Source organism: Protopterus annectens, chromosome 1.part0, assembly GCF_019279795.1.
Source record: "Protopterus annectens isolate FY-2018-M chromosome 1.part0, PAN1.0, whole genome shotgun sequence".
Classification (NCBI taxonomy): domain Eukaryota; kingdom Metazoa; phylum Chordata; order Ceratodontiformes; family Protopteridae; genus Protopterus; species Protopterus annectens.
In genome coordinates, this window is record NC_056725.1 from 571,449,945 (window position 1) to 571,468,886 (window position 18,942).

Consider the following 18,942-nt stretch of genomic DNA (forward strand, 5'->3'; position numbering starts at 1 on the left):
GGGAAGGAGGAGACTGAACAAATTACATTGTAATGCTGGAGTGAATGAGAACTGTTAAAAACACACACACACACACACACACACACACACACACACACACACACACACACACACACACACAGATATAGACATAAATATATATATATATATATATACACTACATGACTATAATTTTAATGTATGTAATTCCATGTTTCAGATTAGAATGTGATGATTTAATAAAGATGTTAAAAATAGGTGAACTGAAAAAAGTGGCAGATCCCAGTTTTGCACAGGAAGTTTAAGGAATGAACAGTTCTAGTGTAGTGGCATAACAGTTACAGCTCTACAACCAATGTTCATAACCCTGTGTTCTGGAATGTCTGGTGGTGCAGGGTGATTCCAGAACGCTACTCTGGAAAGTAGGAACAGAGCACACAGAAGGTGAGAACTCACTAACTGGGGGAGGGGGGGGGGTCATTTAGTTGGCCAAGCACTGACATTACCCTCCAGATACACTCCAAAGGATATCACAGAGGCCTCACAAGAGCTTCCCAGTGAACAATACAGACTCATTCCAAGGACGAGGAATGGCAAAACATGAATTATTTGTTGCAGAGCAATCCAGCAACAGTGGCAGTTGTTAATGGGCGTGCATGTCCTGCTTAACAGAAATGTCTGCTGGAGAACTTCAAAGAGGAGATAACACAACAGAGGTTTGCAAACAAAAGTTAAATGACTATACAAAATATAAAGAATGTGTGAAACAGAATGTAGCTGTTAACAACATGTATGCAATGAAAAGCAGCAGCAAAATAGCAGGAATGATGAGAGAAGAGAAGCCATCCTCAGACAAGCACAGACTTACAGGAACACAGAACAGGTTAGGACAGGGAGGCATTGGAATGCTGGAAAGTTTGTGCAGAACATCACTTTGAGAAAAGGTAGCAGAGGGAGCCTGCAGAACATCTGGATATAGCTAAATGTCTAGCAGATCTCACAGGTGCTACATTTGGAACATAATGATCACTTAACACAAAATAAAATAAAATAAATTTGAACAGAAAATTATCATTCATGAAATAATACAAATGAAAAATTTGAACGCAGACTTTTATAAAGTTAAAGTAATGTGCTTTATGAAAAGATGCTCTGCGAGTAATACAGAGGGAACCAAAACCTTAATTTGCCTCTCATTAAAACACAGTACTTCATCTGCTAAGATGTACTACCTCCAGGATTACACCCTTACTATCTCAAATATCGAAGCGAATATCCTCCATTTAATTAAAAAAAATGATTCGCTGTTAGTGCAACAATGTGACTTACAGTGGTCTATAAATAACAAAAAAGTCTGCATGTAAAGTCAAGGGTCTGATTAATGCATCCAAGGTTATCTTTAAATAAAGCTTTAAGAAAACTCTCTTTACAGTCAGTGCCTGTGACCTTCTCTGACACTCCTTAACCTGCATTTGGTTTTCAGCTTCTTCTCCTTCTCCAGCATTCTTGTTATGTTACCGTAGTACTGCATGTATGGCTACTGGTCTAGCTGGGTACTAACTAGTCCAGTGGATTTCCATGGGTAAGAAAGCAAAATCATAAGTGGACCACTTAGAAACAGGCAGCTTTATCCCGGTTCAAAAAAAAAATGAATGCGAGACATTAAAGGCAATTAATAAATCCATACTGATGGCATGCACTGCAAAACTTATTTTTTTCATGGGAGAGTTTGCTGTAGGTTATGCCCTTTATAAAATGTAACAGAAACAGTAGCAGCCTATATAGGTCATTCAGTGTTATGTCTCAATAAAGGAAAACAGTCAGGAAACTGTTGTTATGCCTAAATAAGTACATCCTGCATTTTTCTAACAAAGTTAAATACAAATATTCTAATCCGACACAGGGAACAACAGTAAGTCTGACTGCTGCGTCGATAATCTCCTTATCACACCCTGTGAAACCTAGCTCCAGTATCTATCTGAGCCTCCATTACTACGTGGGCCATTCGGCAATGAACAACAATAGAGGAAGAATGAAGTGGAGTGTGGAAATACCTCAATATCTACATAAAAGAGATTAGAGGCGACAGCATTCCATTTTACAGCTCAATCATATTGTGTTAGGGTGAGCTTATCCGAGCGCGGATGAAATTGAAAGAGAAATAAAAAAAAGACACAGGCAGATAGGAACCAGAAAAATGAGGCATGAACAATTTCCAGGGATATAAAAGGATCCTAATGACAGGGTACTGTCATTTTTAAAAAGGGCTTTTAGGGCACTGTCAATGGCTATAGTATCCTGTAGGGCCTTTAACTAAAATCAAGCAATTCTTAAATGGTTATATTCCTCTTTTTCGCCTCCTATACAAGAAATAGCTGTTTTTCATCACAACACATATTCCATTTATGTCACTGTGGTTCACCTAAGTCCGTTTGGTGATAAAGCCTTCTTTGCCTATCAAAATGCAATGCACGCATAATATATAAGCTGTAGAATTTAACATGAAAATGCAACACACAATACTGCTAACAATAGAAAAGGGACCTTTGGAAAAGTTGTGTGAAATAAAGTAACTAATTTATTTGTTTCAAAGCATAAACCTTACCTCCGGATAAACAATCATATAGTAGAAATCTTCCAGACTAAAAATGTGTCCTTCCTTATACTTTCATGTTTTTGGCTCTACTTTCTTGATCTTTGTGCGGAGTCAAAGTACAAGCTTTTTGTAATATTATGTCTACTGCTGCATTTATTGCTGATGGTCATATTCACTTTCTCACACTGAGCTTTAAGTAATGCTGATTTGAAGACAGTATGCAATCCTGTTCTTTTCTGACAGTATAAGCTACAGCTTTAGTCACATTAAAAGACATTTTTATGATCCTTCTACCATTAAATCGGCAACAGAATCAATTTTTGATAAGAATATTGAAGTGACTGACAAGATGTGCATTCTTTTATCTCCACAAATCATTCTGACTACCGTGCTGTCCCGAAAACAAAAGCTTGTACATATACTTTAGGAAAAATACTTTAAACTAATGACTTCATGACCCTGTTACAAAATATGTCTTAGACAAAGCAGAATGACACAGATCTCACCCTTGAGCTATAGAAAGCATTTGATTACACATAAAAAGTGCTGAGTAGGTTTCCAGGGTCCTTAACCGACATGACCACAAACTTGGTTGGGCATCTAAGAACAAGGCAGTACTTCATAAATACTTAAGAAAGTAAAGATGGCATTGTCCTTTTCAAATATTTTACTGTTTATCTAGTTTATAAACTGTAACAGCAGGCCATTGAGAAAGCAAATGTCTCTAGTCTTACCATATTATTTTCTTATAGACTGGTCCCTAAAAACAACAAGCAGTCAATCAGGAAGAGATGTTTCCTTTTAGCATATATATGCCTGGCTTCAAACAAAACCACTGTGACAGTAAATGACCCTCCCAAAAACACACATACAGAAAACAACAATAAAAACAATTGATGGCGAGTGGTTTCTAATAGAGGGAATGTTCTTTCATATACTACATTAGAAAAGAGAGGAAAAACACAAATTTTGCCAGAAATCTGGATGCTTTTTTTGCAGTTATAGGTAACAGCAAAACTAAGTGTGTGTGTGTATGTGTATGTGTGCTGGAACCTGTACATTGGGAATTCTGAATGTAGGAGGCAGTGCATTATACTGTTTATATACCAAATATCAGCTGTTAAGCACCTTACAGTAAGTTACTACATATTAAATACCATCTCTAAAATTATGGACAAAATCTTTCTTTTGTATTGAGCAAAAGTGGCTTATATTTTATGGGATTATGGCCGGTTGTTTGCACAGACTGGTTACTGGCAAAGACAGAGGCAATAACAAACCACTGAAAGGTACAAACTAACTAATACTATAAAGCGGAGACCCAACTGTACCATCCCCTCACATTATGCCAGGTAACAGCAAAGTTGTTGCTTAACAGAGCAAATAAATAAGACCCAAAGTTATGCATGGTGCATGTTAAAAAAAAGACAATGCTAGAATGCTGACTTGAAGAACCTAATATGGATTTAATACCCAGAACATCACCAGGTAAATTACTCTGACATCCTGAATCAGGTATCTTCCATCTACGCTGCTACTTCTCACTTCATTCTGGGACGGTTAGCTTCAACCGTTACAAGACAAAGTAGCCTGATATAATGCAGAGTGATGTTTAAATTAGTTTACAATTTGCCTGGTTTCATCTAGAACTAGTGTGAACGAAGCCATTCAGAAATGTCAGCTGTGTTCCTAACCACTGTAACAAATTGTTGCCTGAACGCTGCACACCTAATGACTTCAAATTAGCTTCACTGCAATATTGCCTGACAGTTCGTTACGACTGTTAGCAATATAGCTGGCGTATCATGACCAATAAATTGGTTTCAGTCTGGGCAGAGAAAGGAATTCCCATCAATTTGATTAAGAAATTACTGTACCGTACAAAGCATAGAGACAAAGTAGTTTAGGAAGACAGAAATAAGTTAACTCTACTAGAGAGGATGAAAAAAAGAAAACAGCATTGCACTATCATGCGGCTGTATTATAAAAGCAAACACAAGAGTATGTTTAAGTTTAGACAGTTAGGCTAGCATTTTAATTGAAACTATTTATAAGTTAACTAGCAAATAAATGCTGCATATGGAAGAAACATTATCTTATTAAGTGGAAGAAGAAACACAATGTACACTGACCAGATTTTTTTAGACAATTTAGACAATGACAGAATTTGTTTAAAATGTCCCAAGATGTAGCTCCTGAAAAACCTATTGCGCAGAGGGGGCTTTCTAATTGCTGAAGATAATGACATTTTTGGATACTGTTAACAATAATGTTTGCTACATAAAGCAGAGGATGTTCACTAACCAACACAATTAAATACATGTAGGTATACAAGTCATTCAAAATCTGAAGAGAAAGAAACTGACTGCTCATGGAAATATATGCTTTTATCAAAATATAATATGTAATTCCAGAATTTAACAAAACATGTTAATTCCAGAATTATGCAGCATTCTTCCTTATGTATTTGGATTTGCTATTAGCATATTTCTGTCCAAAATACTGTTTTCTGTGACATACAGCTATTACACTTTAAAAGTAAAAAATAATATATATACATTTTTTTTGCAAATCTATTTTGACAGTTTAACAAGGGCAAAATGTTATTTTTCCTCTTATAACTCACTTGCTGCCAGATACTGCCTGACAGTTTGCCCTCCATTGTCATATCACAATATCACAGCACCGTCACTACAGTAATGGACTCTGTGTTTACTACTTTGCAAAGTGATGCATGCATGTTTCACCAAGACTTCCCACAGGCCTGAAAATATCACCCTTTACTGACAAACAGAGAGACCATTTGTGAGTCGTTACTAAGTACCAGCTGACCCCGCAAGCTAAGGAAAGTACAGTTGTGTACACTTACCATAAATGTAGATGTTCAAGTGTATTCACTGTTGCAGTCATCACATTTGGGTTATCCTGTCAGGGGTAGCCCTCAGTCGGCTCGAATACCAGAGGTTATTATTTCTGCGTCGGTTGCTGTCGCTCCAGGACTGACGTCAGGTCGTCAGTGGTATAAAATCAGGCAGCCAACATCATTACATCAGTTTTTCTTGCCCTGTCAGGAGCCCCCAAATAGGGAGCTAAGTTATGGTGGAAGAACACCGCCAGTAGAAAGTAAATACCAAATATTTCCTGTAAGGAGAGAGGAAGAGAGGGAGAGATAGAGAGACAAGAGGGATGGAGGGAGGGAAACCAGGACTGTAACAGTGAATACACTCGAACATCTACATTTATGGTAAGTGTACACAACTGTACTACGTTCTTTGTGTTTCATTGTTGCAGTCATCACATTTGGGTTGATTCCCAAAGTTGAAGAAAAGGGTGGAGGCAGTCAAGAAGACTGAGGGCTGGCTAGGATGCCCTGCAAGACTGCGGTGGCAAAGCCTCCCCTGGATTTGGGTAGACTGGCAGGTGGTAATGCTTGGTGAAGGTATGAACATATGTCCATGTTGCAGCTGCAGAGATGGCAGAGGCATGAATTTTAATAGAAGAGAAGGATAGACCCCTGTGTAGTATGTCTGCTAGGTAATCCAGGATGAGAGTTTGGGAGAGCTGTGCCATTCCGGCTCCCTTAGCCTGGATCCAGGTGCAAAACCTTTTCCACTTGTCAGCATAGGATTTTCTAGTGCTGGGGCATCTGGCCTCACACATAACATCTAGGACTTGTTTGCTTAGGCTGGCAGCTTGAGGAGAGGTCAGGGAATGAGCCAGGCCACCAGGTTGAGGGTCTGCAATTGGGGATGCATTAATTCTCCATTCCTCTGGGTCAGGAGTGTTGGGATCTCAGGCAGGTGTCATGGTGGCAGGGGTGACAGACTGTGCAGCAGTGGTACCAGTGCTGGCATGATCAGTCTGGGGCAATCAGGATTGCCCTCGGTTTTTCCTCCCTTATTTTGAGCAGTACCCTTGTAATGAGTGGTAGAGGGGGAAATGCATAGACAAAGAGGTTTTCCCACTGGAAGGATAAAGCATCCACTTTCAAGGCCTTGCTGTGAGGTTCCCTGGTGCACAATTTGCTGGGCTGATGATTGGAGTGGGAGGCAAAGAGGTCCACCTTCGGGATGCCCATATCTGGGTTACAAGGTTGAAGGTTCTGTGGTCTAGCTGCCACTTGTGTAGGTCTAGCAGGTTTATGTTTAAGTTGTCTGCCAGAGAGTTTAGGGAGCCTGGCAGGAATTGTGCTAGCAGGTGTAGTTGCATGGCTGAGACCATGTGCCAAAGGGTCATGGCGAGCCTGCAGAGAGGATAAGAGTGAGTCCCTCCTTGCTTGTTGATATACCAAATCACTGTGGTGTTGTCTGTTTTGATCAGTAGAGGCCCCAGGAGAGTAGGGATCTGAAAGCTGTCATTGTGTGCTGAACAGCTAGCATCTCTTTTTGGTTGATGTGCAGATGTACTTGATTTGGGCTATGTCTGCATTCTCTGGGGCTGTTGTCTGGGGGGTCTGCTTCCCCTGCGTTTGGGATGAGCTGGCCTGGAGGGGGCAGGAAAGGACCAGTGCTTGGAGGGGCAATGCCAACTGAACCTTGGTGGCTGGACCTGTAAGAAGTCTTTAACTGTCTGCACAGATTTAGCTTTTTCTTCCATATTTTTTAAGACCTCTTCTGCTTTGGTGCCAAATAAGTTGTTTTTGTTCAGGGGTGCGTCCAATAATTTGGGTTTGACATGGTCTGGCAAGGTCTGTTCCTTAAGCCAGGCATGCCTTCTAAGGACAGAACCAGTGACTACTGCCCTGCAAGATGCTTCTAGGGCATCAAAACCACATTGTAAGTTCCCGGGATTTTTTAAATAAACTAAGGGAACTTTTTGGGACCTTTAAATTTGATACAGCTAGACACATTATGTTTACTATCGATGTTGTCTCATTATTTACTTATTATTTACTTGTATCCTCCATGATGATGGGGTTGAAGCAGTTCGGGATTTTTTAACCAATCATTCTGAAATGAATGCAGGAACAATCACCTTGGTTTGTAACTTAGTAGATATTGTTTTGAATAATAATTTCTTTTTATTTGATCAGGTATATTACAGGCAAAAAAGAGGTGTTGCTATGGGGTCAGCAGCTGCCCCTGCCTATGCTAATACAGTCATGGCCTGGTGGGAAACTAATGTCCTACTGAACTTGGAAAGGCAATATAATATACTTTTTTATTCTAGGTTTATGGACAATCTTTTTTCATTATTGAAGGCACACAGGTTACAGTAGATGTTTTTTTGACTGATATTAATAGGTTGTCTGATTTTCTAAAATTTTTGCTAAGTAGTAGTGGTGAACAAGTTAATTTTCTTGATATATCCCTTAGGTGGCATGACCATGAAAAAGTTTTCCAAAGTCGGATTTTTCATAAAAAAAAGACTTTTACGAATGGGTATTTACATCATAACAGTAATCACCTAAAACATATTAAGAAATACATCATAACAGTAATCACCCAAAACATATTAAGAAGAATGTCCCTAAAGGACAGTATATCAGAGCTTGTCGTATGACAACTAGTTATGGTGACTTGCTTGAAGAGTTTCAATTGATCACGGAGATGTCTGTCGATAGGGGATATGATAAAGCATGTTTAGAAAACTTGGGACATATCTTAAATCAACGGAATGGTTCATATCTGTCGTTATTGAGGGCTCCTTTAGTGACCTTAGTGAATCTTGGTAAAGAAGGCATTGATGCCGGTGGTAATTGTGGTGCTGTTTGCTCTCTTGATATGACAGTGGATGGTTGGGGGATTAAGCGTACTGTGGAAAACAACTGGAAAGTTTGAGAAGGGAACTTAGACCTGGTGGGTTTTAGGGGAAAAACCCAAGTTTGTTTATAGGAATAGCTCCAATTTAAAAAAATTGCTCGAAAATGATTCCCTGGGTGATAAGGACAATCGGTATCAATTTCAGAAAGGAGGTATGCACAAGTGTCAACAGTGTAACTTTTGCAGGTATAATCATGAAGGTCCCTATGTTTTATTAGAACACATGAAATTAACTTTTGAAATTCCTGGTTATGTTGACTGTCGAACTAAGGGGGTGGTTTACATTAGCTTTTTTAGTGGTTGTTCGGCATTCTACGTTGGTATGACCATCCGTACATTACGGGAATGTATTAGGGAGCATATAAATAGTATTAAAACTACAGATTTGAATAATGCCCTAAGCAAACACGCCTCTGAATGTGTGAAATACAAGAAATATCTTTTTACTGTTTTGGAAGTTGTTAATTGTAATTTCAGATGTGGATATTTTAAAAATTTTACGGAACAAAGGGAAACTGTGTGGCAAATCAAACTTGGGGCTGATAAAAAACCTGGGTTAAACGAGACAATTAATATCAAGTGTTTTTTAAAATATAGAAAACTTGGTCTTAACAAAGACATTAATTTAATTAGATATTTAAATCATTGTTAAATTATTGTTATTATTTTTATGTGATTATGTGTTTTTAAATTTCATGTTAATTAATTAATTAATTGATTGCTTTGAGTTTTTTGTATTTAAGGGATGTACTTTTGGTGTTTTAATGTGTTTCTGATGAAGTCTTTTGATGAAAGCATTCAATAAAGTGTGGTACACTAATTCTGTGGAAGTTTCCTTTCTCCTGTGCCTTCATTGCCTTAACTGACCATCGGAGCCTGATTTTTTGGTATTGTTCGTTTTTTATCTGGCTTTTGCACCTTTCTGGGTCGGAGTTCCATGGTATGTTGCTGATATTTCAGCATGTGGAACTGACAATTTAATGCTCTAATAGCAAGAGTAGCAGATGTGTATACTTTTTTACCCCATCTGTCTAATGCTCGGGAATCCCTATCTGAGTGAGTGGGATTCTTAGCTGAAGTTGCTTTGATTCCTTTAGGTCACTGAGAAATTACCTCGGGGTCAGCAGTAAGACTTTTGAAAATAAATTTGTGAGCGTCAGGGACTCTGTAATACCTGTCAGGTTTCCTGGGAGTAGGAGGAAGGGTGTCAGGAGTCAGACTGGATTCCATAAAAATATCATCCACAACATCCAGGACAGGAGGAATGGCCAAAGGTCTGTGCTGTGGTAGATCTAAGAATTCCATGAGTCTCTTTTTTGATTGAGGGTAGTCCTGATATTCCCATTGGAAATGCTCCCTTAAAGTATGCAGGGTTTCCACAAATGAAAAATCCTCAGGTGGAGAGGCAGAAGGAATGGATTCCTCTGCATTAGAATCCTCATAAGCAGACAGGGGTTGCATATCTTCATATACAGATGCATCAGAGTCATCAGAATCCTGTTCAGATAAAACTACTGGGGACAAGTCTCTTTTTCTTTTGGAAGGGGTAGTCTGGCTTCCCCTAATAAGCATAATAAGGTCTCCCACCATTTTAAGCATTTGAGACTGGTGCAAGGAAGGAGGTGCCCAAGCTTGGGTCGTAGTTTTTTTGGGTGTGGTTTGTACCCTGGGCCTTAGAAACTCAGTAGTTTTAGAAAGAACTGAAGACGCGAAAGAAGTTGTCGGTCTGTGTCGAGTATCGGTAGTGCAAAGTACTTCCTCAGAAGCTGGTGCCTGCTCAGCAGCTCTGGACCTATCCAAGGTAGAGACATCCGCAGGATCCTTAGTCGAAGAAGAGTCTCGCAGCATACCAAACTCCAAAAGGGTCTCGGTAGCGGCCTGCAAATCCACAGAAGCAGGCATCAGGGGCTGCGAAAGCACCTCACTGAGGACCGCAAAACTAGCTTAATGGAAGTGTCGTCAGCAGTTTTGGACCTGTGCGGTCTGTCTCTGTCTTTATCCTTATGTTTTTTCGGAAGATCGGTAGTTGGATGCCTTACCGAAGCCATATCGGAATTCGAGGACTGAGAGCGAAAATATCTAGCTACAATAAGGGCCAGATGACATATAGTTCCGGCATTGAACAAAGCACAAAAGCGACAGTGGGGGACGTCGTGGTCTGAGCCTAAAGAGATAACAAAGTAAGAATGGAAGTCTCGGTGTGGTATTTGCTTTCCACAGGCGAGACAACTGTTAACTTTTTCTGACATCAGTTAGAGCAAGACAAAGGGATCTCCAATGGGGTACTTAGCTTTAGAAGACTTCAACTTCAATTCGGAAATACAAACTCAGGTAGTGGCTGACCGGCACTCGTGCAAACTGCTTCTGCTTCAGGCTCCTCGGCAAGAAAGACTGGTGTAATGGCATCGGCTGCCTGATTTTATACCACTGATGACAGTCCTGGAGTGACAGCAACTGACGCAGAAATACTAAGCCTTTGGTATTTGTGCCGACTGAGGGCTACCCCTGGCAGGATAACCCAAATGTGATGACTGGAACAGTGAAACAAGAAGAACATCTGTCTTCTCATGGCTTATGGGTTCCTATCAGAATGTGGCTCATGGAATATGGGCTGTTATCAGAAAGTGGTTCTCATGGGATATGGGCTGTTATCAGAAAGTGGTTCTCATGGGATATGGGCTGTTATCAGAAAGTGGTTCTCATGGGATATGGGCTGTTACAGAAAGTGGCTCATGGGCTCAACTCAGTCTTATAACTTTCTTGCTTCTTAGAACATGGGATAGGAGAGTGGTTCTTTCACTTGTGAATGTACCAAAATATAGTTGTACTTAAATGTAATTAAAGCCTACTGTACCCAGATGAAAGGAGTCCAGTAATGCCTCGTGGTTGGAAGAACTACCCTCATCTTAAACATGTTAATGCATAGCCTGGCCTCTGTATGCAACATACACCTTACACTGTTTACAATAAATGATCCCCCTCCCAACATTTCTATGGCAAAACAACCCCTGGTGACACTAAAAACTGCAGTGATGGCTAAGAAGGGACTCGGTAAGTATCAGGTTAAGTATGTGCAGCGAGCAGTGCAGGCAGCATGATCCATAGAGCACCACCAGCTGGCAGCAATGGTCCATCAGCGTCTAACACAGCACCCACGTGTACAACCTAACATGGAAAAGCACGAGTCTGATGACCTGGAATATATACCGACTGTCACTGATTGCACCAGGATCAGCTGAAGCATTACCTTTCTGAAGAGACAGCAGCCTGTCTGAGGAAAGGAGTGACATGCAGAACAGAGTGCCCACTGTTGACTGTGAGATGTTTAGTGGGATACTTCTGGGACTTTGTGGCATTCACTGTGCCCCCCAAGGATGGAAACATGCTCAGAAGAGAAGAATGTTAGCAACAGCAGAAAGGAGTCATTGGGGTCAGGAAATGCTTTGACTCCTTGCAGTCTCTTGTTGGTTACAATCACAGATGAGTACACAATAAATACTGTGACAGCTGACAGGAGTCCAAAAAGAAGCATCTTGAATAACTAATGAATGGCTCCTATCCAGAAGCATACAAGCTCCTAGATTCCTATGTGAATTTATGTGGATGAAGGCATCCTGAAAGTCCAAGATGCACATTCAGCCTTCTTTATACAAACAAGGAAGGGTCAACTGCACCATGACAATATAAAAGGATTTTTTTGGATAAAATGCTTTAGACAACTAAATTCTAGAATGAGTCTCAAATCCATGTTTTTTAGAACTAGTAAAAGCTGTACCTTCCTTAGGCCTCTACAGAGAAGGAGCCTTTCTAAGGGAGCAACAATAATGGGGATCAAATTGGGTATCTCCACCAAGCAAGTACAGTCCTTGCAATGCTTGCGGATCCTGTCCAGACTCCTTGTTTCAGCTTCCACTGCATCTAGGCTTCTCTGCACTGTCTGTACCATCAACTGCACCATCGTATCATGTGGAAGGTCCACCCAAGAGGACAGCTGGCGGAGCAGAAGGTCTTCTACAAAATAAACTGAAGACAGAATGGAGGATCCGTGGACCATCCTGCTTTTTCTCTTATCAGCTCTAGTACCTCCACAAATTTGGGGTCATCTGGAGGGATCAAGGGAGACTGAGCTCTTATTCTCATCCATGTCTGATATGTATACCTCTTGAGTGCTGCCTAATTGCATACTCTTACACTTATGTTTCATTCTTGATCTTAGAGGTGGATGATCTGAGAAAGAAGACAAAGACAGTATAAGCCAATTAAAGGCTTCCCATACAGACTTATACAGTTAATCCACAAAAATGGGCTTGACATCATGTCAATTCTTCCAAATTTGAATAATGCAAAGCGGTGGGCATTTTTCTACTCGGGCAACAGTTTAAATAAGTATTAGTGAAACTCTTTCTTTTTTGGGGGGGAGATTCAATTATCCTACATCTTTAAGGACAAAATAGACTGAGTTCCTCCCCTAGCTGTCATCAATGAGTCATGTGTCTAAAGGTACCACTCTTTACAGAAATTTAACCAAACTATTAAACCTGAGGTAGTTACAACTGATAGTAGGACTAACTCTGAAGGTTTTCTAAGTTTGGCCATGGTTAAGCCATATAATGGAATAATCCTCTTGCCATGTAATGGTGCCCCCCCCCCACACACATGCACACGCACACACACACACACACACACACACACACACATGCACACAACAGAGTAGTAGTGCTTGCAGTTAGGGACCATATTGTTGGCCAAGGTGACCTGTAATGAAAATTCTACCCCTCTGTCCAGAAATATATCATCTAGAGATGTAGTGTGCAAAGTGTAGAATTTTTAGTGAACCCCTCCCTCACCAACCAATACGGCTGTTGTGGAAAATAAATCAATTCCTCAGGCATTCAGCTGGTCTCCCACAGCAACAAAACCCCACAGTACTATTCCAGACCGTAAAATGGCACCACTGAAATTAGACACTTTTCTATCTCTCTACCTACAGCTACATACTGAATTACTGAAAGACTTCATCCATCTGCTTGACAGCAATCAGACAAAATGAAAAACAGTCAAATCAATATGACAAAAACACTGGCATCCCATATATAACATTACTAAACACTAAAAAATATTGGGGAGCTTTGCGCTGCAATTCTGAGATCACTCTAATCTTCTTCTTTCAGCTTTTCCCAGTTAGGGGTCGCCACAGCGGATCACCTCATTTGCTTACTGAAACACACAATTCAGGCAATCTGCATTTCAGCAAACATCACCTTGATGGTCTTCCATTCTTAGAAATGGCAAATTATAAATACAACTTGGCGCTTCACAATAAAACCTTAATAGTTTATGTGAAAAAAATTCCATAACAGGTGACATATGCCACTTCATTTGCTTATATTTTACTTGGATGCAGTGTTAGACACTACTGTCTGCTGCACAACTGGATGTTAGGTCTTACTTCTCAGTTGTCCATTCTAGAAATGCAACCAATTTCCAACTGCAAAGAATTTCAGATAATGTCAATATACTCTTAGCATTCTGAGCTTTGAATCTTGATTGATAAATAAACTATAAGCAAACCAACCATCTTAGTTTACTTCTCTTTCAAATTAAATACTTTAAGGAATAACCAGGAGTAATAAACTTCATTTAACTAGTTATCCCCTAAGAGGTCAAATGGTATCTATCAAAGTAAAGAAAAACAGCTCAAGTAAAGTTTTATTGCTGCAGTAACAACTATGACCTAGAGAAGATCTAAATGATTTCCTGCTGAGAATGCTGATTCATTATAGTTCATTAGATAATATACACAAATTATTCCTACAACATGCCAGTGGGAGACGTCTGATAAAGATATTTGCAAAACAGTCTTTTTCTATTTTTTTCTACAGACAATACTTGTACCAATCCAAATATATTACTCCAACCCTGGCAAAGTTAAAAATGTGAAGGTGATCAAATAGATTGGAGGGGGTCACCCAACAGCGTCTCAAAGACAAACCTCCCTACAGCATGCAGACTAAGACAGTTGTCCATTTCTGGTACATCACCAAAATCAACCTAGTACAAGTACGGAAATGTATAGACTGTTTTTGCTGACCTGGAATATGTTTTGCCCAGCCAATGATGACCACCAGTTCTCGGTCTGCCAAGTCACAAAGCGTAGTAAGGGCCTTGATGTCACTGTCAGGAACTGTGGGGTCAGGCATGGCATAGATTTTCTCTGGTTCAGCTACCAGTAAGTGCGAGACAATCTTGTTATCTAAAAGAAGAGTTCAAATCACAAAGACCGCTTAGCATAAGAATCCACAACATATGAGATTGACAGCATTTAGTTGTTACTACAAATGTACATATTCAGAAACAAATGCAAATGTGCTTTTCTGTGATTAAAGGCATAAACAGTATCAATCTGCCATTTCACCTGTCACACAAAGTAAGTTTCTCACATCATTAGTTGCTTCATACAACCTCTAAACAAACCACAGCACAAGTTTTCATAAGAGACCATTAAATGTTAACTAAAATTCAGTACTTTTAGTGCCTATTACAACTGTAAGATTCACAGCTAACAGGTTCCCCTAATAAAAAATTGAAACTTAATCTGCTATACATCGCAGTCTCTTGTTAAATGGGTTGTTCATATGACAATCTGGTAAATCACTATGGTCTTCTACTCTCCACCCACTGGGTAAACCCTTTTAGTATTTAAGGGGCTCCATAGCAATAAGGACTGGGTTACCTTCATGCATTCAGGCAGTCGTATCACTGAGCCTATAGAATAGCTGTGAACGTTATCTCGAGGTAAATCTTATTTAATGTTTCCCTAATTAGAATCAATAGAACCCAATTTTCATCCCTGTGCCTTTGTTATGCACAAATAATCAATCAGAGCCATGAAACTCTCCCAGGCTACACAGCTTGCCATTCGAAGCAGGACTGACAACTCCTAAAATTGACTACTCTGTTTTATAAATGTTAGTTAAAAAGTATTAATTGAATGAACTACAGAAAATTAACATACAACAGTTTAGAAGTAATGAGTAATGATCTGATCTGAACGGCTGTAATTTAGCCAAGATGAATAGAACATAAACAAGAATGCTTGACAGTCATGCAGTAGTAAAGAACGGGTTGCAGACTTCCCAACAAGCATGATTTAAACTCAAGATGTCTCCATAAAAGTCTGTTGCATGAAGATTATTTTCAAATATACTTTTCTATGAAGATATCACATCTTCAGGCAGCTAAAAGAACACAACCAGTTATTTTTTATTTGAATAGTATACCATACTAAGCATATGTATACTTAACTTGCTTGTTTTTTTTTTACCTTCAATTACAGTACTGCTATTCGTTGTATTCCTACCTAGACTATCTAACTGTATTAGTGAAATGTATAACATATATTTTTTCATTGTGTGCTTGTATCTGAGGTTGAATTAACATTTGTATCTGTACATTACATATGTATCATACTGTTATTTATAAATGTGGAGCATTTCTCCCCGGGACTCCAATGAAAAAAAGATATTTTGTCCAGTCAGACTTTACCGGTAAACAAATGTAAAATAAATAAATAAATTAAATAAATATCCAGTGACCATACACACACACACATGCACACACACACACACACACACACACACACACACACACACACACACACACACACACATATATATTTTTTTTTCTTGGAAGCATTTTTTTTATAATCTGCTTCACAAAGCCCAAAAATGTATTTACAGTATATCACAACAGCTTACTATAGATACACACAGGCTTCTAGATGAGACAAGTCAGAAGTGTAATCAACATAGTATTCTTACAGTGGTTCTAAGTATTCAGAGTCTCAGTCTTGCACTTTACACAATGCAAGTTACTCTACCGCTTACCAAAGTCTTATATTTCACAGACACACACACACACACCCATACACACACACACACACACACACACACACACACACACACACACACACACACACACACACACACACACACACACACACACACACACACGCACATACAAACACACACACCACAGACACCTGACTTGTTTACTTCAAATAATGATGAGGATATGGACAGTGAAAGACAGTACAGGAACAGCTCCAGATGGTGATTAAGTTCTGTCAAATTAATGAATTTAGTGAGTTACTTGTACTAAAAGTCTTTGGTGCTTTCATTATGAAATCACTGCATTTTGCTTGTTGCTCTTTCTAACATGACACATTTCTGGTTCATAGGTAAGTACTTGGTTAGCTGCCCTTGTGGGACATTTTAAGCCTAGTCAATTTCCTTTTTAAAGGTGAGAATCAAACTCTGTACCTTGTGTTTGTGAAGTAAACACCTTAATCATTGTACCAGCACCCACATTTATTTAAAACCTGTCCCTGATTTTGGGCATCTGTCTCCCCATTATTTTTTGGCTTTGTCTCTTCAGGTTGAGAGTTATGGGTTAGGGCATCTACATAGGTTCATAGGTAGGCTTGCGGCCCAGGGGACCATTGTAGAGCCTAGTTAAAATTCCCTGGTGCGTGATGTGCTCAAGTTCACACATTAGGTAAATGAGGGACGAGGGAATCAATGTTTGTAACACAGGAAGTACAGCTCATAGCCTTAACCCTCTATGCCAACTGTCAAAGTAAAGTTAATAGTGTACATCTGTGCTGTAGCCATTTAGTAAAGTGACCAGTGAATTATAGGTTCATAGGCAAGTGCTAGACTAGCTGCCCTTGCAAACCATTTCATGCCTAGCCAATCCCCCTTTGAAAGGTGAGAATCAAACCCTGTACTTTGCATATGTGAGGTTAACACCTGAACCATCATGCCTCTCATTTATTCACAAGAATACGGTATACTGCCCATGCTACTTTCCATTTCTTACAGTTTGACTCTTCAAGACATTGCTTACTTTTTTATATCAGACTTGTTATCATCAAAGATGTATATCTTGGAATCTTAGACGTGATCACAGCAAAGATGCTGAATATCATTTTAAGTGAGACACAGTGTTTGAAATGGCTTTTAAACAGGTATGAAAAAGTAATTGTATTTCATGGAGACTGGCCTCTCTCTCTTATTAAAATCTATTCCAAGGTTGATGCACCTCAAAGGAATGGAAGGGTTTCAAACCCCTGTAGTGACCTAACTACTGGGCCATATTGATAACTATGTACTATTAAACAAATGGCTGGCATCTAAATAACCTAATACTAGCATGATGTACTGGATTCAATATAATCAAACCCATTGTTATAAATTAGCATACCCTCCCAAAAATGTGATAAGACAACTATGGAACACTGACTCATCCAAAGAATGGCAAAGCATACAGTTGTAATCTGCTCTTGATTTCGACTTGTGACTTAAGCAATGGTTAGAGAAAGGAGGGAGCAGGGAAAGGGCATGGTCCTCTTGCCTCTCCCAGAAGAGAGGGAAGGAGGGTTGTGTACACTCGGGGGCACATCGGGCAGTATTAATATCCTAGTGAAGAGCAAGAAGCTCTCCACCTGTGCCTTGGGGAGTGGTACAAGGATGCCTGGAGAGAAAAACGTTAGCAGATGTGAATGAGTTATCCTCATCTGTCATCCCAATGTACACCCTCTCCCCTATGGTTCACCAGGCGTGTACAGGAAACTAAAGTAGAAAACCTCAAACCACCCCTCATGGCTGAATGAACAATAGTCACTCATGGCCAGACCTCACCCAAATGATGGGGAAAGAACTGGCCAACTGGCCATGTAGTGGGCTGATGATCGACAGACAGCAGGGGCAAAGAATGCAAAAAAAAAAAAAAAAAAAAAAAGAAAGAAAGGTAACAACATCATTGCACAGTGATGTAGAGCGATTCACATTTGGCAAAAGGCCTGAACTACCTGGAATCTACACAACAGATGATAAGAATGACCACATTCCTCTCCTGGGGGGGGGGGGAGGTTGGGGTGGACAATGGAAAAAATTCTCCTCTGCTCTCTTTTGCACCATCTAATGAAGACAGAGGGTTACTACATGACAGTAAAAGCGGTACTTCTAGGCATGCTTTTGCTTCTACATGTGGACACCTGAAACATTTATAGGTTTATATGTTCATAGTTAAGTACTAGGCTAGCTGCCCCTGCAGGCCATTTTAAGCCTACTCAGTTCCCCTTTTGTGCTCAAATGAAACTATATCATTTTGTTAGATATTGCCCTTATACATCCCATGGTCGATAATTATCTATTAACCCTAATGAGAATACCATAGATAACTTGAGTGCATGCATGGGGTAAAGCATTTAAGAGGTCACTCTGTCCATTAGTAGTACAGGGGGCAGTCCTGGGGTAAATGTTCTGTTTCCCATCCATAGACCAAAGTTGCACTTAAATATGGACAGTGATGAATTTTGTTTCATCTGGATGGGGAATCTGTTCCAGCGTAACGATATCCTCTCTGAGATATACCTGTCCCTCCAAACCATTCTGTCGATGTTTTAGAAGAGGTTTAGATCACTAGACTGAGCATTTCTGATGCCATTTGATTTGCTGATGTGCAATAAATCCATCCATATTGGACTGAATGATGCCTTGTATGCCAGACAGGTCATCTCTTGGCACTCTGTAGGATACTGAG

At 39.7% G+C, this 18,942-nt stretch overlaps 1 protein-coding gene across 5 annotated transcripts in view; it reads right to left on the reverse strand.

The window, feature by feature from the left end:
- Positions 1-18,942, reverse strand: part of ESRRG (estrogen related receptor gamma) — a 1,147,729-nt gene that overhangs the window by 123,052 nt on the left and 1,005,735 nt on the right. For all 5 annotated transcript variants that reach the window (XM_044061393.1, XM_044061409.1, XM_044061385.1 and 2 more), the window contains one exon: positions 14,429-14,590. In XM_044061393.1, the coding sequence (XP_043917328.1) occupies positions 14,429-14,590 (162 nt within the window). The remainder of the gene's footprint in view (positions 1-14,428; positions 14,591-18,942) is intronic.